The 27,141-nt window shown below is 51.3% G+C and overlaps 1 protein-coding gene across 1 annotated transcript in view; it reads right to left on the bottom strand.

Moving 5' to 3' along the window:
* The window catches only part of CDH23 (cadherin related 23), a 314,789-nt gene that overhangs the window by 90,712 nt on the left and 196,936 nt on the right, over positions 1-27,141 (bottom strand). The window contains exons 11-13 of the mRNA XM_054382408.1: positions 24,950-25,099; positions 24,006-24,164; positions 949-1,013 (exon numbers count right to left, since the gene is read on the bottom strand). Of these exons, the coding sequence (XP_054238383.1) occupies positions 949-1,013; positions 24,006-24,164; positions 24,950-25,099 (374 nt within the window). The remainder of the gene's footprint in view (positions 1-948; positions 1,014-24,005; positions 24,165-24,949; positions 25,100-27,141) is intronic.

The following is a 27,141-nucleotide window of genomic DNA, read 5'->3' on the forward strand; positions in this document are numbered from 1 at the left end:
TTGGAAGGGACCTTAAAAATCTTCGAGTTTCTGGAAGAGACCTTAAAGATCATCTAGATCTTGGAAGGGATCGTAAAGATCATCTAGTTCCTGTAACGAACCTTAAAGGTCATCTAGTTCCTGGAAGGGATCTTAAAGATCATCCAGTTCCTGGAAGGAACCTTAAAGATCATCTAGTGCCAACCCCCCGCTGCCATGGGGAGGAACAGCTTCCACCAGGCCAGGTCACTCAAAGCCTCATCCAGCCTCACCTTGAACACCTCCAGCCAGGGGGCATTCACAATCCCCCTTAGCAACCTCACCACCCTCACTGTAAAGAATTTCTTCCTAATACCCAATCCAAATCTCCCCTCCTCAGGCTTAAAGCCATTTCCTCTCATCAATACAAGCCCCTGAAAAAGGTCCCTTCCTGGCTTTGTCAGCCCCTTTTAGGTACTGAAAGGCTGCTATTAGGTCTCCCTAGCAGCCTGATGGTTAGCTCTGTAGTGGGTGAAGTTCATGGCTATCTTCTGAGGGATGCCAGGTCCCGGAGCATCTTCAAGAGCTGGGCAGAGTTGGTGGCATAGAAACCCTCAGTGCTGCTCTACAGGCAGAGAAAGGGGGCTCAGAGCCCCCCAGATCCCTCCCTTGCTGGGCAGCCTACATGCCTCCCTCCCAGCATCCCACCACACCATGCTGCAGGGCCAACAGCTTGCTGGCAAATGCATTTATGGATCCCAAGCCATGCTGGTGCCTGCAGGTCTTGATTTAGCAAAAGCCATTTCAGGTGCTGAACATCAGATGTGCTGAAGATATCTCACCCCTTTAGGAGACAACATAGTGAGGTTTACTATAGGGTGTCTCACAGATAGCACATCACAATGTCCTTAGTTGCCATGTGTCTTCTTAGAGAGGTTGGAAGAGGATTTTGAAGACTCAAAGTGATGCCAGAGGCTCTGTCACACTTACTGGTCAGGGTCATCGCTGAAGAAGTAATTGACTTTCCCATACATGCCCACGTCGTTGTCAGTTGCCTGGAAAAACAAAAGTTAATTAATAAATGAAGATATTTATGGCCAGTGTTGCACTACACACACTAGGGAATCCCTCCTTATGCCCACCTGCCAGCAGGCTGGCACCAGCACAGAACTGGTGAGCTATGAAAGGCTACAGAGATGGTGAGAGGGCTCAGGCATCTCTTCAGGTACTGGAAGGCTGCTGTAAGATCTTCCTGCAGCCTTTTCTTCTCCAAGCAGAACAACCCCAACTCTCTCAGCCTGTCTTCATGGGAGAGGTGTTCCAGCCCTCTGAGCATCTTTGTGGCCCTTCTCTGGACCCAATCCATCAGGTCCATGTCCTTCTTGTGCTGAGGGTCCTAGGGCTGGATGCAGTACTCCAGGTGAGCTCTCAGCAGAGCAGAGGGGCAGAATCACCACTCGACCTGCTGGCCACACTGCTTTTGTTGCATCCCAGGATGCCATTGGCCTTCTGGGCTGCAAGTGCACATTGCCGTCTCAGGTCCAGCTTCTCATCCACTGCAGGGCTGCTCTCTACCACATCCTCCCCTAGTCTGCACTAAAAAGGGGGATTGTCCCTACACAGATGCAGAACTTTGCACTTGCCCTTGTTAAACCTAAGGAAGTTCACCTGGACCCACTTCTCCAGGGCCCTCTGGCGTATCCACCACACCATTCAGCTTGGTGTCGTCTGCAAACTTGCTGCAGGTGCACTCAATTCCACTGCCTATATCATTGCACCTTCTGGGGATGGAACATGCTGGAGTTTCACCGCTGGAATGAAGACTTTGGAGATGCTATGGTGTGGACGTGCAGCCCTGGCTCCCAGCCAAGCTGTTGCCAGCAGCAGGAGTGCCAGCTGCTGAAGCTGGAGCAGGCTGGTCACAGCTAAGCAACCAGCACCTTCAGGGGAAGGTGTGGGAAACTCAGGATGTCAGCTCCAGGGGAGCAAGGCAAGACTGATGTATGTTTTAAAGTCTTTCCTCTAATGAATATATTAAATATGCATGAGAGGCAGCAGGGGAAAAAAGGACAGAAAATTTCATTTTTAGGTGAGGAAAGTGGAATGCAAGCCCCCAAATATCTTTTTCTTTTCTTTTTTTTTTTTTTTTTTCTCCCCCAGTATATTTTCTAAATGGAATCTTGTCTGGATTCCTTAGACACTAACAGGTCTGTGAAAAAAGCAGGGTCAAAGACACATTTTATGTCCACATCCCAGCAAAAGGCTGTATTTTAGGACTGGCATGGAACACAACCTGTTCCTGAGACCTTCCTGATTTATTGGTGGCCTTGATTACCCTTGAGAGCAGAGTGGGAGCACATTAAATGCCTTTACCCCTGGTGTGCTGTGTACCTGCCATACCACAGGGTGGCAGAGGGGCAAAGGTATGAAAATTAGCCTCAATTAATTATTTTTTTTTAACCTCCCCCCCAAAAAGGCTTCCCTAGCTCAGGTGGTAAATTCCTGCTGCTCTCCACCAGCTGAAGGGTGTGCTGATGGAGCCAACATTTCAGACCTACTGATTCTCCCCATTTTCCTCTCCACTGCTAAGATGCAATTTACTTTTCCTGTGCATGGCAATTGCATTTAGCAAAATGGAACAAACCTGCCAAAAACGCCTGGAGAGATGCCCAGAGAGCAAACAGCCCCTGCTCCAGGAGGGCCAAGCCCCCTCCGGGGTGCATCTTGCTCCTTAGAGGACACCAAGGAGAACACCTAAGAAGCAGCTCCATCCCAGAGGAGGTGGCTTAATCTACTCTCTGCCACTCCAGCTTCTCTCAGTAAATTATATTGGTATTAGTCCACCATCCTAACAACTGCCATCAGCCCAGGTGGCTGCAAATCGTGGTGGCAAACCTCCAAAGATCGTCTGGGACTGGCCAACAAGGGCCTTGGGGCCTCTTTCCCCAAAATCTTTGAGCATTCTCAGCATCACCTGGTGTGAGCCAGGCCTGGACCTCCCAGGCAGGATTTTTCCCAGTCATTACCTTCTGTGCCCACAACCTCTGTGAACCCTTAGGTGCCATTAATCCCTAGGTGGCTGGTGCCAAAGCAGATCCTGAAAAGGCATTTTCCATGCATCTGGATGGGCTGGTGATGAGATAATGATTTAGAGGAGGCCTGACAGTGGCACAAAACACGGGCAAGACTAATTCCCTTCATTTGGCCCTATACAATTGCACTTGTAAGTACTTATTGCAGTGACAGACAACGCTGGGAAAGTGCAATTTTCTTCTGCCAGGGGAAAAAAAAAAAAAATATATATATATAGGGAAGGAGGAAGGTTAAAAGAAGGTTAGCACAGAGCTGCTTGGTATGGGAGGTGGTGGATCCTTGGGGAGCAGAGCCTGGACCCCATGCTGCAGCGGTGCTGCACCAGCCAAAACTGCTGGGAGGGCAAAGACAGGATGCTGGTGAGCTCAACTCTGCCCTGTACACACCACCTCACCTGATTTACACCAGGGGGGGAGGTGGGAGGTGATATCTTCTTGATGGCTTTCCTGGCAAGTGAACACCATGGCCATAATGCAGGGCAGCAGAGCAGGTTACCTGAGCGTGACAGGGAATATGCAAAAACAGCGAAGTGATGCACGCTCAGCATACTCAGTTTTGGAGAGGTCCCTTCCAACCCCTGCCACTCTCTGATTCTCTGATCTGTGCTTATTTCTGCACCACCAAATGCTTTCCTTCTGAGGGTAAAAAGGACACTTAGATGCTCAAAGCCCCACGGGGAGGCAACCTGCACCCCTTTGGCACAGCAATGCCAAATCCCTTTCGTCTTCCCTGGGTACCAGCTGTTTCCCCAGGGCTCACTGACTCTTTTCCCCACCCCAGCACACAGGCATCCATCCCCACAGCCGGCGGGAGGGAAGGCATCTGGCTGGAAGTTTCCTGGGGTTCCACCTGGAGAAGCAATCAAATGGCTTTTACGGCTGCTCCTCTCCTGCCCAGAATATTAAAGCAGGATTTGCCCACTGGAGCCTGCAAAAGGCCAGGATGAAAACGCAGGTCCACATCTGTATTTTTATGAGCTGTCACCAGCACAGCCCATGTCTAGGAAAAAACCACATTTGCACAGCTAAACTCTGGGAGGAGGAAGAAGAAGCCTGGATACCCCAAAGGATTAATTTACTGACCCACAGCATGGCGTGGGCAGCCAGCACGTGAATCTCAGGCACACAAAAATAGCCCTGACCCAGCTCTCTGTCCATCTGCATCCCCCAAGCACTGATATTTTGGAAGTCTCCCTTTTGTCCCACCGAGGGCCCTTGTGTCCATCCTTCCCTGGCGGCTGGTGGGTCAGCAGAGCCGGAGGCAGGAGCGAGGAGCCGGCGATTGGTTCTGCTCCCCTAGGCAAATCTGTGGGAAAGGGCATGTTGTCCAATTTGTTCAGGAAACAATAGCAATGTTTGACATGTCATCAGGATTGATGGAGCAGAAATTTACATGGGAGACTTCGGTTTTAAACAGCTCCATGGAGCTCTGCCGGTAATGGTTTCGACATTCATCATCTGCCAAACCCCACTCCGCGACTCCTTAAACTGCCCGAGATTAACTCTACTCACAGCAGCCTCAGGCAGCATGGCAGGAGGAGTGAGGAAGAGCTCAAAGAGGCAAGAAAAGCCTTTCAGCACAGCACAGCTTCCCCCCCCCCCCGCCCCGAGCCCCCAGGATGGCAGTCTCTCCCCCAAACCCACTGGGCAGAGATATGCAGCTGGAGGTTGGTTGCAGGAATGAGCAAAGCAGGCTGGAAGGACAGCTGATTGCTGTCTGGATGGGCTGGGCTGCCCTGTCCTGCCTGCCTGAGGATGGCTCTGCTGGCACCAAGGGAGCCATGTCCTTCCTACCTTTCCCTCTGTGTGGGGCTGCCAGAGTGAGCCTCAGCTCTGTTTGCTCTCTTTCTCTCTTTTGCCTTCTTTGTTTTCCTTCCCCTACCTTGCACACAGAAACCAGGAAATAAAAATTGATGGGGAGCAAATTGCTTTGGCCAGAAGCTCTCTGCTTAAAAGAGTTGTAGCAGGAAAGCAATTACTGAATGTCAAAAAGCTGTCAGGGCACCGGAGTGACTAGGTGTGGGTCTTGTCCTCCTGCTGCCTGCCTGCTCCTTTGGCCATGCCAGGTAGGCAGTGAGGAGACCAAGGCATCACCATGCCAGCAAGATGCCTGGGGCTTAGGACAAAGAGAAAGCACATGGAAGGAGGATTCCAATTGACTTCCTGCTTTTTCCCAGTTTTCTAGGAAAATGTGGCAGGTGAGGTTGCTCCTTGGGGCAGACCAGGCTGCTCACACCCTGGTACAGGCAACCTGGGGTGGGGGAGCCCTGTCATCATACCGATTTTTGAAGCCACCTAAACCTGCTTGTGTTCAACAGCAAGCAGCTCTTCTTAAATATAACCTACTGCAACCTTCAGGTCCCAAAAGAATAATAGCTATCCACCTGGACTGGGATTTGATTTGAGATTGGGAGAGGAGAAGCATGAAGGGCCAAGAGCTTCCTTGAGCAACAACCACTGGGCTGCAAGACCTGATCAAGGAAACCAACGGCAAACCTCCTTAAAGCCATTATGCCCTTCCCAGGTGGAAACCAGCTCTTTCTGCAGCATCACCTGCCCTGCCCATGCTCCTTTCCCAGGCCTTCAAGCAATAGCTGCTTGGTGGGGGGTGGCAATCAGGCAGAAGCAGAGTCATCCAGCACTACTGTGCTGGAGCCCAGTGGTGTGATTAACTGGGAAGGGGAAGGTGGGAGCGGGGAGCCGGGACGATGCCGGGGTAACCGCAGCTCCACACCACGAAGCTCAGTCGCCACTAACGACCCTGAAGGGCTGTGCTGAACCCAGTTCGGGGGGGTGGGGTGGGGTGAAAAAATAGCCAATCAACCCCCCTGGGAACTGCAGAGCTTTTGCCCACCTCTTCTGGCAACTGCTGGGGACTAAAGTAGCCTCCTTGATTGTGTTTTGTAACAGCAGGCCCTGCAACATCAGCGAGGTTAACACTTGCCTGGGCAGCCTTGATTTAGCAGCGAGTCATTTACTGTAGCCGGGCTGTTGCCATGGATGGAGGTGGGGGTTTGAAATGTGTGAGCAGACAGAAGCCTTGAGCAAGAGGAGAAGGCATCTGGAGGGTGGGTTTCCCACTGCACAGGGTGACACCAAGGCACCCACTCCGGGTGGGTTTTGCTGGAGCTGCCAGAGCCTGGGCAGGAGGAGTCCGCTAACGAACCGTATTGATTTCATATTCTCCTGTTGTCCACCTAAATGGCAAGCGGCACAATCTGATAGATTAAATAACCACACAATTGCCTGCCCTGACATCTCAATCGCTTTGCTGTTGGGTCTCTAATGACTTCTGCAGCCCAGCAAAACAGAAGAAATTAAAGTCCAAGTCTGACGGAGAAAAAAAACCAAAACACTAAATGCCCAATGATCCTCTGAGGTCTTCGCAAGAGCTCCTGGAAGCCAGCTGCACCTCCCGCCATCTGCAATTCCATTTTGCTCAGGTGATGTCCATCACCTGGGGCACAGCAGGGAGAGGGGGACAAAAGCTAAGGAGGAGGGAAGAACCAGTCTGGTCCTTGCCTGAAGATGGATACGAACCTGTGGAAACCCACCCTGGAGAAAAAGAACGCCAAAGCCCAAGCTTTGTCCAGCAGGAGTGAAGATAATTCATCCTGAAACTGGATACAGACTGTGGTTGCTCCAAGCAACTCATCCAGAGAATGATCTTTCCAGTTTGTCAGCAAGGGGTAGCAAGCCCAAAACACATCCCTGCTAGGCAGAGACTTACCAGAGTGACTGATGAGGATGCTTCTTGTTCAACCCAAGGAAAACCATGGGCCAGAAGCTGTAGTCTGAGCTCTAGGAAGACAACAGCCTCATTCCCCAGGAGCTGGCAACTACATCCAAGTCTCAGTCAGACATCAAGCAGCCACTTCTCCAAGGAGTTTTAGAGGATGGAGAGCCTTATCTTTGCTCCTGTGACTAGAGTTGGGTTACAGGACACAGCAGCCAGCCATGGGAGGATCAAATAGAGCCTGTGGCTTGATGCAGAAGTGGCCTCTGAATGGTACAGCAGGACTTGGGAGGCTGTTCTACACACCTCATGGTTCCCAAATGCCTACTTTAGGTCAATTAGCCTCCTGCCAACACCATGTCAACAGCATGAGGGGCTGCACAAGGTCATCTGTCAACAGGCTGACATTGCCTCTGCCATAGCAATGCTTCAGCTACTGGCATCCACTGGGCACTGACTCACACGGGAGCTCCTTGTTGGAAGCAGCAGAGCCCAGGCTGCTAAAAAACAGACTAAAATCCCAGGAGCAGTGGCTCTATTGGAGCTTTGTGGGTTGCAAAATACAGCAGAGTTGCCCTTGCTCAGAGGTGTCAAGCCTGGGAAAGGACACACCAAGGTGAAGATGGTGACTGCCCTGCAGGGACTGCTCAGAAGGATGTGTGAAACCGGGGTGTTCGCACGGCAGGAAGCAGCACCTCAGGAAAAATTCTCCCTGCACCTCCCAGCTACCTCCCCCAAAGCCAGCAGCAGAGGAAAACCACCCAACCCCACGTCCTACTGGGAAGGGTGGAGGGAATGTGCTGCCCAGCCTGTGCTTTGCAGGATGCAATCTGAACCAGAGGTCTGCATTTGCTTTCCCCTCTCACAGGCTGGATTGGCTTTTTTTGGGGGGGGGGGGGGTGAGGGAAAAGCTGTGATTTTGCTTTTTTCCCCCCCTCCCCCTACTCTGCACTTTAGCTGTGCATTTCTCCTGACAGCTCCATCAGGACAGGGAGCTGCTGCAGAAGCTGCAATAAGTGTGTGTGTCTCTCTCTCTCTCCTCAGCGGCTCGGGCTGTCACGATTCCTATTCCAGCCCATTTCCGTCTTACGGATTGATATTTAGATTAAAGAGATAAACACAGCCAAAGAGCACTGGGCCCTGACAGAAAGGCAAGGACTCCAGCTCCGTCAATCACCCTGCTACCTGCTAACTCCCTCCTCCCCTTCCCTTTATTTACAGAGCTGGGTTGATAAGAATATTTAACAGGAACAAGGAGTGCAAGTATATACCTCTCTATATTTTTCTTTTTCCTTTAAAGAGAAGCAGGCAGGAAGAGGATAAAGCCATTCACGTTCAGCTTTCCAAGCAATTTGGAGTCATCTGCTTTGATTATTTAACTATTTACAGCTTGGCGTATTTGCAGTTTTCCTCTCCTCTTGCAGATAAAGGATTCAATTTTCTTTTAAAGCGGTGGGGAAATTGGAAGAGACTTTGTTCTGTTTAAGCACAGCTGGAGTCCTGAGCGCTCAGGGGATGCTGAGAACAACAAGATCAATTAAGATGCTAACAGGGAGGACAAGCTGTGTGGGCCAGGGGAGGGGAGAAGGGCTGGAAGGAGGGGCAAAATCCAACCTCAGAGAACATCAGAAATCAGCCCTCCCTCTGCCACCTCCCTTCCAAGGGTGAGCTCTCACCCAGACCCAGCAAAACCCCTTTATTACCATCCCTAGGACAAAACCTTCCCAGCAAGGATGCACACCCTGATGCTGCTGCTCCAAAGCAGGTCCACATCCTTTCTCCCTCCAGCCTCCAACTGGGAGTTCTGCTGAGCTCATCCTCTGCAACATCCAGATATTTGGCTGGCAGTGCTCCATTACTACCTCTCTGACACTCACACTCCCCAGAAGGGTTTTTCCATTCCATTTTTCCATTTCCGTTTTTCATTCACTTCAAACAGAAAGAGAGGATGGAAGCTGACCTGGGAGTCCTCTTCTCCTAGTATTTGACTATCCTGTGCTCCCCAAACCCAGGTGGGAAGGCAGAGGAGATGCAAGCTACTTCTAGTATTAGTGCAGCAGATGCCTCCCTGCAAGGCAGGACACAAATTCACCCCCCTGGTCCTAATGCTGGGTACGGGCACCACATCTGGGGGAGGGAAGATTTAGCTCTCACCTTATTCCCTGCAGAAGCTGAGAATGTTCTTATCCCTGGAAGCTTTTTCATCCATCCATTGGTTTGTGAGGTGTTTCCCCACCTCACTCCCTGCTCTCACTGGCTATGTTTCTTGATCCATAAAACCTTCCCCAAATCAGGACCACTGCAGGCTTTGCCTCAAGGCTGGTCCGCATAGTCACCATCACATGAGAAGAGAAACACAAAGTTCTTGGTATACACCTTGCCAACCAGCAGCTCAAAGTTACCACCAGCTCCTCTGCTCAGCCTCTGCAACTGCTGCCTTTTACCTTGGACTATTTCTGTCCCGTGTTCACTTTTTCTCTATGAAAAAGGAGAAGCAAAAGCTTTGGAGATCATCAAGAAACAAAAGACAGTGGCAGCTATGCAGATGTTAGGGCATAGCTGGTGTCTTTGGCCAAAGAGGATGGAAGGACATAGAGTGGGGTGAGGTCTGAAGGCTTCACAGACAACTGGAGGAAACTCCAAACTTTTGCAAGCAAAGCCCCATCCCACTCATGTTGGCCACATGTGCTTGGAGTTGGACAAACCCAGAGGGATCCAACCCTCCTGGGCACCCCAAAGCCATCACAGAACCACAGAATTGTTTCAGCTGGAAAAGATCTCCAAGATCATCAAGTCCAACCATCAACCCAACACCATCATAGCCATTAAACCGTGTCCCAAAGTGCCATGTCTATATGTTTGGGTTTTTTTTTTAACTTCTCCAGGGATGGAGAAGAAAGAGAGGATAGAGGCTGACCTGGGAGTCCTCTTTTCCCAGTGTTTGACCATCCTGTGCTCCCCAAAGCCACGTGGGAAGGCAGAGGAGATGCAAGCTACTTCTAAAGTGGGTGCAGCAAGTGACTCCCTGCAGGGCAGGACACCAACTCTCCTCCCTGCTCCACCACCTCCCTGGGCAGCCTGTTCCAGTACCTGACCAGTCTTTCAGGAAAGAAATTGTTCCTAAAATCCAACCTAGACCTCTCCTGGCACAATTTCAAGCCCTTTCCTCTCATTCTACCACTTGACACAAGGGAGAAGAAACCAACCCCCACATCACTACAACCATCCTGGGACCACTGCAGAGCTCCAGGCTGGGATCCAGGAGCCCACACACCACCGCATCACCGGTGGCAGAGGGCTGATTGAGAAAGTGATTTGCATTTTAAATAGGTGCTTATTGATGTCTGCACCTCTCCTTTCCAGCCTGGGAAAACCACATTATTACTTTCTTGTTGACTGGTGTTTATAGCTGGCTGCAAAGGAAGGGGAAAGAAAATCAGGCTGGGATCGATTTTTCCCATCTCCGATGTGAAGGCCAAAGAGTGATCGAAGCAGCAGAAGAAAACTGACAACTGGGTGGTAAAGGAGAGAAACTTTGCCAACCAAATTAGATGTTGCCTTAATGAGGAGAGTAATGGAAGGTTAATTAGTGCATTTACTTCATTAGGCTCTTACTAACAAGGCTTCTCCTGAGGAAGTGCAGTGGCTGGGAAGATGAGAAATCCAGGTGAATGGATGTGTTAAGGAAAATGATCAGGGCTGGAGCGGAGCAGAAAGAGAATATCCAAAATATATAAGTGTGAAATAACACAAACAATACAAATAATTCAAACACACACATGCATACACGCAGAAGAATACTGTATCCAGTTCTGGTGTCCCCATCATAAGAAGGACATAGAACTGTTGAAGTGAGTCCAGAGGAGGGCCACAAGGATGACCCAAGGGCTGGAGCACCCCTGCTGTAAGGATAGGCTGAGGGAGCTGGGGCTTGTTCTGCCTGGAGAAGAGAAGACTCCAGGGGGACCTCAGAGCTGCCTTCCAATAGCTGAAGGGATTCTACAGGAAGGCTGGAGAGGGACTTTTCATAAGGGTGTCTAGAGACAGGACAAGGGGGAATGGTTTGAAGCTGAAGGAGAGGAGGTTTAAACTGGAATCTTAGGCAGAAGTCCTTCTTCAGTATGAGGATGGTGGGACTCTGTAATAGGTTACCCAGAGTAGTTGTGGATGCCTCCTCCCTGGAGATGTTCAAGGCCAGGTTGGATGAGGCCTTATCAAGCAAGTCTGGTTGAGAGATGTTCCTGCCCATAGCAGGGAAATTGGAGTAGATGGTCTCTGAAGTCCTTCCCAATCTAACCATTCTATGACTCTATGCTGATACACAGCCTAATTACTTTGAGAAAACACCCACTCCGTAAAATCATCTGAAATGCATCATCTGAAAGTCAGCAAAGAAAAGTGCTTTTTCTTTTTTTTTTTAGAGCACAAGACTGTCTTACAGACTCAGCTTATCAAGCCCCAAGGGAACACTGCTTGTTTTACCTGCCTTACTACACACCATGAGCCATGGAAACTCATTCCCACACTGAAATCAATGCCTGATGGTTGAATGGGGCACTGTACTTTATAGTCTGAGGTCTGTGGACTGATGGAGGTGCTGAAGCTATTCCTGAGGGTCTGCAAAAGCTAACTCTGGAAAGCACACCAGCAGGCTTGCCAGAAATTACTGTGTGTGAGGGAAAGATTTTGAAGTCTCAGCATCCCATCCAGACTTCTGGAGGGTGGTTTTTGTGGGGAGAAACCCAGCTTCAGAGCAGGCCAGAGCTGTTTCTGGTTGTAGAGCACACCAAGGCAAAGCAAAGCAAACAGGATGTGGAAGGAGAAGGTCCCAAGGTGAAAGCAGTCACTGACTCATAAATATGGTACTGAGGGATGTGACTTAGTGGTGGGCTGGGCAGTGTTGGCTTTTTTCAGTGCTACCCAGTGACAGGGCAAGAGGTAATGGGCACAAACTTGAACATCAGATATTCCATCTGAACAGAAAGGAAAACTTCTTTAATGTGAGGATGACAGAGCACTGGAACAGGCTGCCCAGAGAGGCTGTGGAGTCTCCTTCACTGGAGACATTCAAAACCCACCTGGATGCATTCCTGTGTGACCTACTCTAGCTGACCCTGCTCTGGCAGGGGGGTTGGACTGAACGATTTTTTGATGTTCCATCCAACCCCTGATGTTCTGTAATTTTGTGATAAGTGCTATAACAGGCTGCCTAGAGAAGTTGTGGGGTCTTTTGCTCTGGAGAGCTTCCACCTGGACTTGTTCCTATGCAACCTGTCTAGGGTGTACCTGCTTTAGTAGGGGTTTGGACAAGATGATCTCCAGTGGGCCCTTCCAACCCTTCCCATTCTATCATACTGTGAACCTGCTCTGGCAGGGGGGGAGTTGGACAAGATGATCTCCAGAGGCCCCTTCCAACCTCTACCTTTCTGTGATTCTGTGGGTTAATGGTTGGACTTGATGGTCTTAAAGGTCTCTTCCAACCAAAATGATTCTATGACTGTATGATTTGGGGGTGGGGGTGGGGGTGGGGTGGGGTGGGGGTGTGAAGGTGGGCAACTGGGACATGCAAACCTCTCCACATCATATTGTTTTCACCCCAGCCATTTCCCAGAGAGGGTAGACTGGGAGAGGACCATTCAGCATCCTCCCCAGCTCCCTCCTGTTTGCCAGCTGGCTGACGGACCTCAGCCTGCGCAGCCAAGCCAGACCAGGACAAAATAAAGCAGAGAGGAGGGATCACAGAGCTAGGATTACTTTCCACACTTCCCTGGAGAACCACTTTTCTGCAGACCCTTGAAGGCAAATCAAATGCATTGTTGTGTTAAAACCGAGCAGCTCGTGGTTTGTTTGGGCTTTAATGATTTTGGTTATCGGAGCTTTTCAGGAGGACTTTGCTGCGCGGCTCTGTAGCGTACGAGGAGCTTAAGGAGACCTCCTGCTCCTTAATTCTTACCTCCTGCTGACTTGTCTTAGGCCTCTTCCCCATTCCTCTAGCTCTGACAAATACCTCAGCAACAGAGAGAAAGGCACGTGCCTGTGCCACCATGCAGCTCCTTGTCCTTTGGGAAGCCAGCAGCGTGCCAGCCCTGGCTTCTGGCAGCTGCTGTCAAAGCAGCAGCATCCAAAGGCAAGGTTTTGAGGGGTCCTCTGAGGTCCACCCCACCTATCACAACACTCAGACCCTGCAGCCTTGAAAGATGGCAGACGATGCTAAATGGAGTGGGAATGCTGATCTGCTCGAGGGTAGGAAGGCTCTGCAAAGGGATCTGAACAGGCTGGATCCATGGGCTGATGTCAGTTGGATTAGGTTCAACAAAGCCAAGCGTTGGGTCCTGCACTTGTCTCACAACAACTCCATGAACACTCCAGGCTTGCAGCAGAGTGGCTGGAAAGCTGCCCAGCAGAAAAGGACCTGGGGGTGCTGGTTGACAGCTGGCTGAAGATGAGCCAGCAGTGTGCTCAGGTGGCCAAGAAGGCCACCAGCATCCTGGCCTGGATCAGCAGCAGTGTGGCCAGCGGGAGTAGGGAACTGATTGAGCACCTGTCCTTGGCCCTGGTGAGGCCATACCTCAAGTACTGTGTTCAGTTTTGGGCACCAGAGTATAAGAGATATTGAGGTGCTGAAGCATGTTCAGAGGAGTAGATGAAGGCATTAGGAATGTTTAGTCTGGAGAAGAGGTGGCTGAGGGGAGACCTCATTGCTCTCTACAACTCCCTGGAAGGAGGTTGGAGTGAAGGAGGGGAAGTTGGTCTCTTCTCTCAAATAACAAGTGATGGGACAAGAGGAAACTGCCTCAAGCTGCACCAGAGGAGGTTTAGGTTGGATGTTAGGAAATATTTCTTTCCTGCAAGAGTGGTCAGGCATTGGAACAGGCTGCCCAGGGAGGTGGTGGAGTCACCATCCCTGGAGATGTAGATATGGCACCTGGGGACACGGTTTAGTGGTGGTTGCAGTGTTGGGTTGGACTTGATGGTCTTAGAGGTCTTTTCCAGCCTTAATGATTCTCTGATTCTATGACCTGGCCATGCCACACACTCAGTGTGTGACTGGTGTGAACATATGCTTGCACCTTCCCTGCTCTTCCCAGCACCTTCCACTACACGAGTGGACAGCACAGCTGCTGCCAGATCCCCAGCACATCACAGCAGGGGATGAGGAGCTGAACCTCCTTACTCCTCTCACACTTAGGGCCTCAAGCTGGGCTAGGTCTTGGTGACCCTAGAAGGAAAGTCATGTTTTCATAGCTGCTTTCACCCCCAAAAGTTTATCAGCTGAAATTTCCATCTAGTTCCAGGGCCTCTCCCTCTCTCCAGGCCACAGAAGTGCTCCTCATGGTGGGTTCACCACAGCTAACTGGATGCAAGCTCAGGGAAGTGCTTTCAAACTCTCCATGCCTGGGAAAGGAAAGAGCAGCGAGGTTTGGTGTCTGACCAGCATCAGTCCTCTTCACAGGCATCAAGGATGGGACCCTGAGATTTTTCTCTCTGTGCCTGTATCATCTGACATGAAAATTCCCTTTAGAAAAAAAAAGTCTAATTTCCTTTCTCTAGAAAGCTTCTGATCTGAGATGCAAACTGTGGAGAGATAAAAGTGTGAGCAGGGAAAAAAGATATGGCCTATGACCTAGGTTGGGTTAATCCTCAATATCAGTCCAGGCTGGGGGATGATGAGATTTGAGAGCAGCCCTGCAGAGAAGGATTTGGAGGTTCTGGTGGGTGAGAAGCTGGACATGAGCCAGCAATGGGCACTTGCAGCCCAGAAGGCCAATGGCATCCTGGACTGCATCAAAAATAGCGTGGCCAGAGATGGAGAAAGGGGATTCTGCCCACTCTGCTCTAGTGAGACCTCACATGGAGTCTATCTATGGGACCTACGACAGAAGAGAGACATGGACTTGCTGGAGCAGGTCTGGGGGATGGCCCAAAGATGATCAGAGGGCTGGAGCACCTCAGGCTGGGAGAGTTGGGGTTCTTCAGCACAGAGAAGAGAAGGCTCCAGGGAAGCCTTAGAGCAGCCTTCCACTACCTGAAGGGGAGCTACAGAAGAGTTGGGGAGGGACATTTGACAAGGTTTGTGGTGACAGGAAGAGGGGCAATGGTTTGAAACTGGAGCAGGATAGATTTAGGTTGGACATTAGGAGGAAGCTCTTCACAAGGAGTGGTAAAATACTGGAAGAGGTTGCCCAGGGATGTGGTGGAAGCCTTATCCTTGGAGACCTGGGCAGCCGGAAGTAGTCGATGTTCCTGCTGACTACAAGGAGATTGGACAAGATGACCTTTGAAGGTCCCTTCCAACATGATGCAACCTGTGAATCTGTGAATGAGGGGTTTGTGAAGCAGCACCACCACTCCCTGCTGTCAGCAGTGAGGCAGCCTGCAGCAGGACAGAGAGCAGCAGCAGAACAGGGACACACACCTGAGAGCTTCTGCTGCCTCACAGCTCAGACAGGATTAATGGACTGCCTCCATCACCTCATCCCTAGCCCTGCAGCTCACCCTCTGCTCAGTGATGCATCCCAAAGCTGCAGGCACTCCTTCTGGGTCTCCCCACCTCATTTCCCTGCTCTTGCTCTGGGGAATATCTGGGGAATATGCCCAGGGAACATCATCCTTCATTCCAGACCTTGCTTCCCACGAGGCTTGTACTACTATTGTTAATAGTGTGGGTGTTGGACTTTTCATCTGCCCCTCCAACATCTGCCTACTGTTTTGGCCTCTGCAATAGATTTATGCTCCATCTAGTCTGAGATCTGCAAATATGTCTCTACTTTTGCAACTCACCCTCTCCTCCAGCTACTGGGCTTCTCAGCTGGGTGAGACAGGGCTGAAGACTCTTCTCTCTCTCCTGCTCCTCTCACTCCAGGAGAAAAACAGTTGTTGGAAGATGTCTGCTAAACCCATCACAGTCACTAACCATAGCTGCAGCTGCACATGGATATTTATCCACTTTTCTTCCTTCCTCAGGGCTTCCAATCACACAGTCTCATGCTGGAGCTAGTGCCCTTCTTCCTCACACTTATCCAGGAAACAACCCTGCAGCCCACTCCTCTTTCTTAGGCAAGCCAGTACCCATCCAAAGCCACCAACTGCCTAGGTAGCAGCTGGCCAGGGGTGTCAGAGTCCCAGTTAATATACGGTGCAGTATATGTTCTTGCTGCTTCTTGTTGCTGGAAGGCATGAAGTTATACTGGCTGCCTGCTTGCTCAAGAAGTGTGAAATTCTTTCCCTGACCTTTTCTGTTATGTTATTTAAAGGTTTCATGGCCAGTTGTTTCAGAAAAAAAAAATAATATTTCAATATCTGTTGGTAACTGGGGCAGAACTTGCCCATATCTTCAGGCTAAGCTCTGATCACCTCTTTGATTCACCCCAGCCTTGTAGAAGGGCTGTGTGGGACCTCTGAGCTGCTCCAGCCTGGCTTGTCCCTGTGACAGCAGGGCCTGGCGCAAGGGAGAAAGAGAAGTTTGCATGGGGAGAGGACACTAACAACTGTAGAGCCCCAGACAGTCTGCTCACCCTTCCCTTTGGCCTTTGGTTGCAAAGCATGTGTACCTCCAAACTGCAGTGATTTTTGCTACAGGGCAGCCTGGAAGCTTTGACTGCAGTAAGGACCCCTTCCTGCTGGTCTCTGCAAGAGCAGGCACACGAGTGCTAAAGGACCAGAGCACAAGGGTGAGGAGAGAAGGCTGCCCCATTGAGGCCACATCTGGAGTACTAGGTCCAGTGCTGGGCTCCCCAGCTCAAGAGAGACAAGGAACTACTGGGAAGGGTCCAGCAGAGGCTACAAAGATGATGAGTGGACTAGAAAAACTCTCTGAGGAGGAAAGGCTGGGAGGCTTGGGGCTGTTTAGCCTGGAGAAGAGAAGCCTGAGAGGGCATCTGACCAATGCTGATCAACAACTATAGGGCAGGGATCAGAAAGATGGGGCCAGACAGTTTTTCAGTGGTCCCCAGAGACAGAACAAGGGCAAATGGGCACAAATTTGAACCCAAAAGATTCCACGTAAACATGAGGAGAAAATTCTTTGCTGTGAGGGTGCTGGAGCCCTGAAGCAGGCTGCCCAAAGAGGCTGTGGAGTCTCCTCTGGAGAGATTCCAAACCCACCTGGATATTGTGATTCTGGGCAAGCTGCTGTGGCTGACTCTGCTTTAGGAGTGGAGTTGGACAAGATGATCTCCAGAGGTCTTTTACAACCTCTACCATGCTGGGATTCTGCATTGCAGGCTCCCTTCACGCAGCAGGAGCTGGTCCTGTGAAGCCTGGGCTCTCCAGCTGTTCTCATGCAAGCAAATGACTACCTGAATCTAGGTGATAAATACCTTTTGTGGACAGAATTAAACAGATGGAAGGATGGATGGAGGGGTGGAGGAGTGGAGAGAGGGAGGGAGGGAGGGGTGGAGAGAGGGAGGGAGGGAGGGGTGGAGAGAGAGGGAGGGAGGGAGGGGTGGAGAGAGAGGGAGGGAGGGAGGGGTGGAGAGAGAGGGAGGGAGAGAGGGGTGGAGAGAGAGGGAGGGAGGGGGGATGGAGAGAGAGGGAGGGAGGGGGGGTGGAGAGAGGGAGGGAGGGGGGGTGGAGAGAGGGAGGGGGGTGGAGAGAGGAATGGAGGGGTGGAGAGAGGGAGGGGGGTGGAGAGAGGAGGGGTGGAGAGATGGAGGGGTGGCAGGAAGGATGGAAGGGTAGAGGAGTGGAGGAATGGAGGGGTGGAAGGGTGGAGGAACGGAGGGGTGGAAGGGTGGAGGAACGGAGGGGTGGAAGGGTGGAGGAGAGGGGGGATGGAGGAGGGGTGGAAGGGTGGAGGAGGAGGGAGGGTGGAGGAGGGGTGGAGGAGGACGGAGGGGTGGAAGGGTGGAGGAACGGAGGGGGTGGAGGAACGGAGGGGTGGAAGGGTGGAGGAACGGAGGGGTGGAAGGGTGGAGGAACGGAGGGGTGGAAGGGTGGAGGAACGGAGGGGTGGAAGGGTGGAGGAACGGAGGGGTGGAAGGGTGGAGGAACGGAGGGGTGGAAGGGTGGAGGAACGGAGGGGTGGAAGGGTGGAGGAACGGAGGGGTGGAAGGGTGGAGGAACGGAGGGGTGGAAGGGTGGAGGAACGGAGGGGTGGAAGGGTGGAGGAACGGAGGGGTGGAAGGGTGGAGGAATGGAGGGGTGGAAGGGTGGAGGAATGGAGGGGTGGAAGGGTGGAGGAATGGAGGGGTGGAAGGGTGGAGGAATGGAGGGGTGGAAGGGTGGAGGAATGGAGGGGTGGAAGGGTGGAGGAATGGAGGGGTGGAAGGGTGGAGGAATGGAGGGGTGGAAGGGTGGAGGAATGGAGGGGTGGAAGGGTGGAGGAATGGAGGGGTGGAAGGGTGGAGGAATGGAGGGGTGGAAGGGTGGAGAGGTGGAGGGATGGAGGGAGGGAGGGAGGGATGCATGCCAGAGAGACAACCAAGATTTGCCTGGGAAGCCATAGGGGCATGGATTGGGGGCCACACATCCCTGGGCAGAGGGGAAGAGGCAGGCAGTAGAAAGCAGGCACCAGCTCTGAGTGCCAGCTGCTGGCACTTGGGGTTGTTTTGCAGCTGATTTATAGGTGTAGCAGGCAATGCTTCTCTGCTGTCACTGACATTAGGAGCTGAAATGTTGTGGAGACAAATGGCTATTTGTCACCACCAATGAAGTCTGCTTGCTCTTGGGTTTTTTTTTTGCCTTTCTGTTTCCTCTAGGCTGTTTAGCCTGGGGAAGAGAAGGCTAAGGGAGGATCTTATCAGTGCTTATCAATACTTAAAGGGTGGGTGTCAGGAGGATGGGGCCAGATTTTTTTCAGTGGTGCCCATTGACAGGACAAGAGGTAACAGGCACAAACCTGAACGTAAGAAGTTCTATTGAAACATGAGGAGGAACTTTCCTGTGAGGGTGACAGAGCAGTGCAATAGGCTGCAGTCACCTCTGCAGTCATTCAAAACTCACCTGAACACCTTCCTGTGCAACCTACTCTAGATCAACCTACTCTGGTGGGGGAGGTTGGACTAGATGATCTCCAGAGCTCCTTTCCAACCTCTACCATGCTGGGATTCTGTGATTTTTCAGCTGGTGAAGCAGTGGGGAAAGAATCATACAATTATAGAATTGTTTGCGTTGGAAAAGACCTCACTGAGTCCAGCTGTTGACCTAACACCACCACAGCCATTAAACCATGTCCCACATTGCCAGGTCTACACACTTTTTTAAACACCTCTAGTGATGGTGACTCCACCACCTCCCTGGGTGGCCTGCTGCAGTGCCAGGAGTTTACTTTTCAGGGAAGTGGAGCATGCTTGGGTAGGGCAATCTTGCTGCTCTTCCCTGGTCACAAAAGCAACCCCTTTCCCAGCAAAGAGAGGAGAGCCAGAAGATGAGCAATGTGCCCAGGGTCTTCTGGCCTGTTGGGAGTCACTTTTGCTCCTGCCTCAGGATGTCAGGCTGGGCAGAAAATCAGCAAATCACTCATTGCCTCAGCCCCTGTGAGTTTTTTTCCTTTCCAGGAAGGAGCAGCAGGCAGTGCTCTGCCCTGCCAGCAGTGCTTGGCCATCTCTGGCAATAGCTGATGGGGAGCCACCCATCCTCCTTCAGGGACCACTCGCCTGGCCCATGCACTCCCCTCTTCATGCTGATCTCATGAGCCTCCTGATTTCATTGAATCACAGAATGTTTTAGGTTGGAAAGTGCCTCATCTACTCATCTAGTCCAACCTCCTTGCAGTCAGCAGGGACATCTACAACTAGAACAAGATGCTCAGAGCTCCAAACAACCTGAACTGGAACGTTTCCAGGGATAGGGCATCTACCACCTGTCTGGGCAATGACACACAGAGAGGATCACACAGGATGTTAGGGGTTGGAAGGAACCTCCAGAGATCATCCAGTCCAACTCCCCTGCCAGAGCAGGACCACAGAATCTAGCATAGGTCACACTGGGACACATCCAGATGAGTCTTGAAAGTCTCCAGAGAAGGAGACTCCACAACCTCTCTGGGGAGCTCTGTGACCCTCACAACCTGACCCAGTGTCTCACCAACCCCAATGTTGAACATTTCTTCCTTCTCTCTAGTCTAAATCTCCTTCTGTCGGTTTAAACCTTCACCTCTTGTCCTGTCACAACAGGTCCTGCTAAAAAGCCTGTCCCCCAGCCTTCCCACAGACCCCTTTCAGCACTGGAAGGCCACCAGAAGGTCTCCCTGGAGCCTTCTCTTGTCCAGGCTGAACAACCCCAACTCTCTCAGCTTGTCCTCACAGTAGAGGGGTTCCAGCCCTTGGATCATTTTTGAGGTCCTTGGCAGCTTGGAAACCTATCTTCCCTCCACAAAACCTGCACTTATTTGCAGAAACAGGGGGTTTGCAACACTGATTCCAAGAGGGACAGGGATCTACTTGAGAGAGTCCAACAGAGAGCTACCAGGATGAAGAAGGGACTGGAGCGCTGCCCTGTGATGACTCTTGGATAGTGACATCATGTCACGAGTAGCTTGTTAGTTCTGCTGCCATAATCACCTCACCCAAAAAAAAAAAAGGTGGGGGGAAAAAGAGAAGGGATTTCTGGGTGGCTTTATAAGATGCAGTGAACTCCACCCAGGGCTGGGGGAAAGCAAACTCATCATCCAACAGAGGGCCACCAGAATGATTAGGTGACCGGAGCGCTGCCCTATGAGGGGAGGCTGAGGGACTTGGGGCTTTTTAGTCTGGAGAGGAAAAGACTGAGAGGGGATTTAATCAATGTTTATAAATACCTGAGGGCTGGGGGTCAAGAGGGAGGGGCCAGGCTCTGCTCAGTTGCACCCTGTGATAGGACAAGAGACAATGGATAGAAACTCCATCTCAGGAGGTTCCACCTCAACATGAGGAGGAATTTCACCACTGTAAGGGTCAAAGAGCACTGGAAGAGGCTGCCCAGAGAGGTTGTGGAGTCTCCTTCTCTGGAGACTTTCAAGACCCATCTGGATGCATTCCTGTGCAACCTGTGCTGGATTCTATGGTCCTGCTCTGGCGGGGGGTGGGGGGTGGGGTTGGACTCGATGATCTTTGGAGGTCCGTTCCAACCCCTAACATCCTGTGATCCTGTGAGTAAAGAGGGAGCCAACCAGAAGTCTTCTTTCACGAGGGTGTCATTCAGCACCCAACAAAGCACTGTGGCTGGTGAGGGTTTCTTCAGAAAAATCCATCCCTAAGCCCTTTTGGGGGATCAGCCATAAACAGCTTCCAGGCAAGTGGAGAAGGAGGAAGAAAAGGAGGAACTTATGAGGAAGGAAGGCAGACTTAGTGCCTGTGGCACATGGGAGAGTTGGAGAGGCATGGTGCAGACGGGCAGTGCCGTGGAGGCGAGCAGAGGGCTACGTCTCGACAGCCAACGGCAGCAGCAGGAGGAGCTGGCACTTTATGAGGGCTGTTAAAAGTTTGGGATCAGCTGGGAGGGCAATCTGGATTTCAGCTCTAATTGCATCCATCCTGATTTATCATAGAAGGCTCAACTCCTGGCGTTCTCTGCCTCCCCTCTGCAACGCTGGCAAAAGCTGGAGGTTGGGGGAAGAGGAGAGGCAGTAACAATCTCATTGTTTGGTGTCTGACAGGCTGACTAGCTAAACATCTGCTTGAAATATTAATAACTGTCAGATGGGAGCCGCTCAGGGGCTCTCTGCAGCTCCACACCATCTGCTTGTAGAGTAAACACACTTAGGCACAGGCGCCTGCGCCCGGGCCTCTTGTCAGGGCTTTCATCCTCTGCATCGGCACATGCCTGCCTGGATGGGCACCAGGGACTGTGTCCTGGGTCAGCAGGCATGAGGGGAGGGCTAGGATGGCACCAGAACATCCTCAGAGAAAAGCTCAGACAAAATGGCACAAAGGGTTGGTCAATGAGGTGGGTTGCAAACTGGCTCCACAACAGAGTTCAGAGGCTTGTGATCGGTGCAACAGAGTCAGCTTGGAGGCCTGTGGCCAGTGGTGTTCCCCAGGGATCAGTACTGGTTTCACTTTTGTTCAATATCTTTATCAATGACCTGGCTGAGGGCATTGAGATTACCCTCATCAAGTTTGTTGATGATACAAAACTGGGAGGGGGTTGGCTGACAGCTGTCAGGCTGTGCAGCCATCCAAGGTGACCTGAACAGGCTGAGAGGTGGCTGCAGGCAAACCTCATGGAGTTCAACAAGGACAAGTGCAGGGTCCTGCATCTGGGGAGGAATAACAACAGGAACCAGGACAGGTTAGGAGCTGCCCTGCTGAAAAGCAGCTCCATGGAGAAAGACTTTGGAGTGCTGGTGAACAGCAAGTGATCCATGGGACAGCAATGTGCCCCTGTGACCAAGAGTCGATGGGATCCTGACATGTATCAAGGAAAGTGTGGCCAGCAAGGCTAAGAAGGTCCTTTTCCCCCTCTACTCTGACCTAATAAGACAACATCTGGAATATTATGTCCAATTTCGGGTTCCCCAGTTCAAGAGAGACAGAGACCTGTTGGAGACACTCCAACAGAGAACCATAAGGATGATTAGGGGACTTGAGCATCTTCCCTGTGAAGAGAGACTGAGAGACTTGGGACTGCTTAGTCTTGAGAAGAGAAGACTGAGAGGGGATCTGATCAATGTCTATCAATAGCTGAGGGGTGGGTGTCAAGTGGAAGGGGCCAGGCTCTTTGGGTAGTACACAGTAATAAGAGCAGGAATAATGGATACAAACTGGAACAGAGAAGGTTTCACTTCAACATGAGGAGAAACTTCTTTGCAGTGAGGGTGACAGAGCTCTGGAATAGGTTGCCCAGAGGGGTTGTGGAGTCTCCTTCTCTGGAGACCTTCATAACCCACCTGGATGCATTCCTGTGTGGATTACCCTAAGTGATCCTGCTTTGGCAGGAGGGTTGGACCTGATGATCTCTAACGTTCTATAATACTATGATAAATTCAGCTATGATTAGTGACAGCACTAGTAACACACACACAACCTTCAAGGGGTTTTGATGCTCCCTGCTTGGATATTTCCCATCCCAAGGGAGCTTTGCTTCCCATTTGGACTGTTTTCCAGCACAAGGTTTTGTTCTAGATCTTGCTGTGACCCACACTAGCATTGACATTGATTGGCATCACCCTCCTCTCCCAGGAAAGGTATCTTGTTACCAGGGATTTTGGCTTGCCCCACCAAGCCAGGCAGGAGGGATGAGCACTATGGAAGTGCCCTGCTCTCTGCTGCACCACTGTTCTGCAGCCTGTCATTTAACACCACGCTCTGCTAAATGCAGTCATCCTCCTCTTTTTCCATGCTTCACCCTTTCACTGGCTCTGTTGACCTCTACTTGGTTAAGGAAAATGCTGCTTGTTAATGGGGCAGTGAGAAAACTCACACTGAAAGATTTTAGGTGCTGATTCTTACCAGTGAAGACACCAAGATCATTAGGTACCAGAGCACCTTTCTCTATAAGAGATAGACAGCAAATATGTGATGGGACACAAGCCCTGTACACTACTGAAATGCTTGGTGGGTCCCATGCAGGGAGGAGGGAGAAGAGATAAGCTCACAACCATTGAGATAAGTATCTGCAAGAGAAGCTGCTGTTTGCAGATGAGACCTCTGAGTGCAGGACTCTTGTTGAGCTCCCAGTGTGGTGGGACCAGGAAAGGCCAAGGCACCTCCTCCAAAAGCCCATGGGAGGGCTACACCCCACTCCCCTGCCAGTCTCTCCCACCACTACCTTAGCAGGCTCCCATTTCAATCATAGAATCATAGAATTGTTAGGGTTGGAAGGGACCTCAAGGATCATCCAGTTCCAACCTCTGTGCTATGGGCAGGGACACCTCACACTAGAGCAGGTTGCCCAGAGCCACATCCAGCCTGGCCTTAAAACCCTCTAGGGATGAGGCTTCTGGGAACATGCCCAGATGTTCCTGGGCAACATCTTCCAGTGTCTCACCAGCCTCATGGGGAAGAACTTCTTCCTAACATCCAGACTGAATCTAACCATTTCTATTTTTGTTCAATTCTTCCTACTCCTATCACTCCCTGACACCCTCAAAAGTCCCTCCCCAGCTTTCTTGTATCTCCCTTCAGATACTGGAAGGTCACAATAAGGTCTCCTGGGAGCCTTCTCTTCTCCAGACTGAACAACCCCAACTCTCTCAGTCTGTCCTCATAGGAAGAATGTCCTGTCCCTTGCTGAGAGGCACTACAGAGTCACAGGTGTGTCAAGGGCATAGCAAAAAGAGCCAAGATGCTCCTACTCACATGGACCTGGAGGACAGTGGTGCCCACGGTGGTGTTCTCGAAGAGGCTGACGTTGTAGAGGGCCTTGCTGAACACAGGGCGGTTGTCGTTCTCGTTGATGAGGTTAATCTTCACGCGCGCAAAGCCCACGTGGTCCGGGATGCTCTCGTTTGCAAAGAGCTGGGGCAGAGAGAGCAAGCAAAAGGGAGGGTTGGAGCCACTCTTCGTGAGGTTTGGGAGACTTACCTGTTCCTTTTCAAAGGAAAGAAAACAATGCTCTCCTGGGCTCCCTCAGCAGGTGAGCCAGCTCAGTGCTAACCACCAAAGCAACAGAAGAAACCCTGCCCTGGGAGCATCTCACCTCTGAGTGACCTCAGATCTCAGGTGAGCCAAACACCCTGAATCACCTGCCCTGAGCAGCCCCAGCCTCTGCATGGCAAACTGGAGAAACAGAACTTGCCACTCCACCCCAGCCTGGACCACAGGTAGGAAAGCTTTTGCTCATTTTTCTCCGTCACTGCATGAAAACCCCTCTGCCAGGACTACCACCACTGGTGTGGTGTTGAGCCTGCTTTGCCTTCCTTCTGAATTTACAGCTCAGTCAGAGAGAGGGACAAAGTTGGAGCAAGAGCCTGGGGACAGCTTTGGTACCTTATAGGTGCACTAAACCCACAATTTTTATGCTCTGTAGAACTTTCCCAACCCTGTGACATAGCAAGGGGCAGCATGCTCTGCTTAAGCTTTTACAGCTCAGCCTTTGGATGATGAGAAAAGAGAGAGAAGATGCGGAGCATACTTCTTCCCCTATTCCTCTTTTTCCTTTATCATTATTAATTCCTTTTTTTTTTTGCACCATTTTGTAATGCTCCAGAGTTTCATAGTGTGGATCAGAGAAAGGAAGAGAGAAGCCTGGTTCATGGTCACTCTTAGGTCACTTAGGATAGAGCAGAGGCGTGCAGCCTTACCGAAAATTCATAGCGAGGAATGGTCTCGAAGTCCAGCGGCACCGCCACACGGACACGGATGTCTGCCTTCCCCTGGATGGAGGTGGGTGAGATGATGAAGTGGTTGGAGTTGTTGCCCACCAGGTACACCTCGAAAACACTGTTGGGTCCCTGGGATGGGAGAGAGAAAGGTTGACAGTTGCCAGAAAGAAAGGATCTACAGGCACCTTGGGCCGGCCTGCAGGTGAGCACGGGATGCGATCACTGACCCACAGAATGGTAGGGATTGGATGGAGATTATCTATTCCAGACCCCCTGCCAAAGCAGGTTCACCTAGGGTGGGCCACACAGGAGCACCCACACAGGTGGGTTTTGGAAGTGTCCAGAAAAGGAGACTCCACAACCTCTTTGGGCAGCCTCCTCCAAGGCTTCATCACCTTCGCACTAAAGAAGTTTTTCTTCATGTTGAGGTAGAGCTTCCTGTGTTCCAGTTTGGTCCCATTGCCCCTCATCTTATCACCGGTCACCAGTGAAAACAGACTGTCCTCAAAGCCTGTGCACTGGGTGCAAAACTGCCAGTGCCAACAGCTTGGGCACAGCCCTTTGCCTTCAGACACAAAAATGCAGCTCTCAGAGATACAGGGGAGTGTTTCTCTGCTTGGGTTTGGTTAACTGAACCACAGGGTTCAGCACCAAACTTCAACACTCCTAGTAGCATTTTATTGTACTTGCTGGGCCTACACTGTATGTGATTAAGAAAAATCTCCTCTTCACATGCACCTATTTTGTGCAAACCCTACGTGCTCATGAAAGGAATTAATCCCTGAGAGGAACCTGTACGGCACACAGCTGCAGGGAAAAATCCCTTTTGCTGTTTGGAGATCCATGCACAGCATGGGGTACCACACATTGGCATTTCACTGCCTCCTCTGGGGAAGGACAGTGTGGGTACTTCTCCCAGGTAGAGGACTCTTTCCACTAAGGCAGATCAAACTGGAAACTTGGAGATGTCCTCCTTTCCCAAGACCTGGCTGGCAAAGCAGGAGGACCACCGCAGCACCTCAGGACCCTTGCTGCAGGTATGGCTCCCCTCCCCAAAGCACTGCCCAGCAGAGAACATGAAAAGCAAGTTCAGAAGCTGGATTTCCAATTTTCCTCGAGTGACCTCCCTCCTGTCAGCAAAAGGGGCCAATTAAATGCACGAAGGGGCACTAATAGCAAAAGCTGGCTGAGCGTGACCACCGAGAGCCAGTGACATGAGCAGAATCCCTGCTTGCCCTCCTTCCCCCACCCACCAGCAGCAGGTTGATCAGGGAGCAAGGAGAGAACCCCCAGCAGAGCAAGCCCTGAGAGCACCCATGAAACCACAAAAGCAAGCCCCACATCCCCAGAAGCCCAACGATGCTCAGCTGCTGGATAATGGACAGAGGGAACCAACTGGACCCACGTCAAGCCAGACTTAGCTCTGTCCAAAATCTGTTTTGATGGCAAACTGAAAAGTGCCACTGCTGGCATGAGTGAGGGATGCTCCCCAACACCACTGCACAGCCTGGCAGGGAGGGAGTAGAGGATATAGAGAATGGCAGGAGGAGGCACCACTCCCCATGCCATTATTTCTGACCCTGTGCTTAAAATGCCAATTTACAGCAACCAACCATTTTCCACCAGCAACCAAAAAAAAAAAAGCCATTTCCTTGAGGAATTTCTGCCCAGCTCTGCTGAGGAGCCCTGGTGACCATCCCAAGACGCAGTGCACTCCCTGCACACAAAAAGCACCTTTCCTGGTGCTGAGATGGGAGGGATTTTCTTGGAAGCTGGAGAGAAGTGACTTTGTTGAAGGCATGAGTTAAAGTTGAAACATCAAAAGAGATCCAACTATTTGCAGGCAGAGAGTTGGGTGGATTAATTCCCTTCCAGCTGAGGAAGGAGATCAGGCTCCAGATACCCAGCATCCCTATAATTAGGAGCCCCTCAAGTGCCTCAGTCTCCCCATGTGAGGTGTGGAGTAGAGGGGATACTTCTGCCTCTCGGAGGGCCTCTGCACGTTACCATTTATATATTTATTCGGCTATTTATTTTTTTGTTTCTGCCCCCATGCTGCTTTCCTTGCTCCTGGTTCCCGGAGCCTGCAAACCCCCTGTGGATGCCTGAGAGCAAATCTGAATATTCACATTGTTATCAGCTGCCCAGCAGAAGGGGCTGGCTCAGCCCCG

This window comes from Indicator indicator, chromosome 7 (genome assembly GCF_027791375.1).
Source record: "Indicator indicator isolate 239-I01 chromosome 7, UM_Iind_1.1, whole genome shotgun sequence".
NCBI classification, from domain to species: Eukaryota; Metazoa; Chordata; class Aves; order Piciformes; family Indicatoridae; genus Indicator; species Indicator indicator.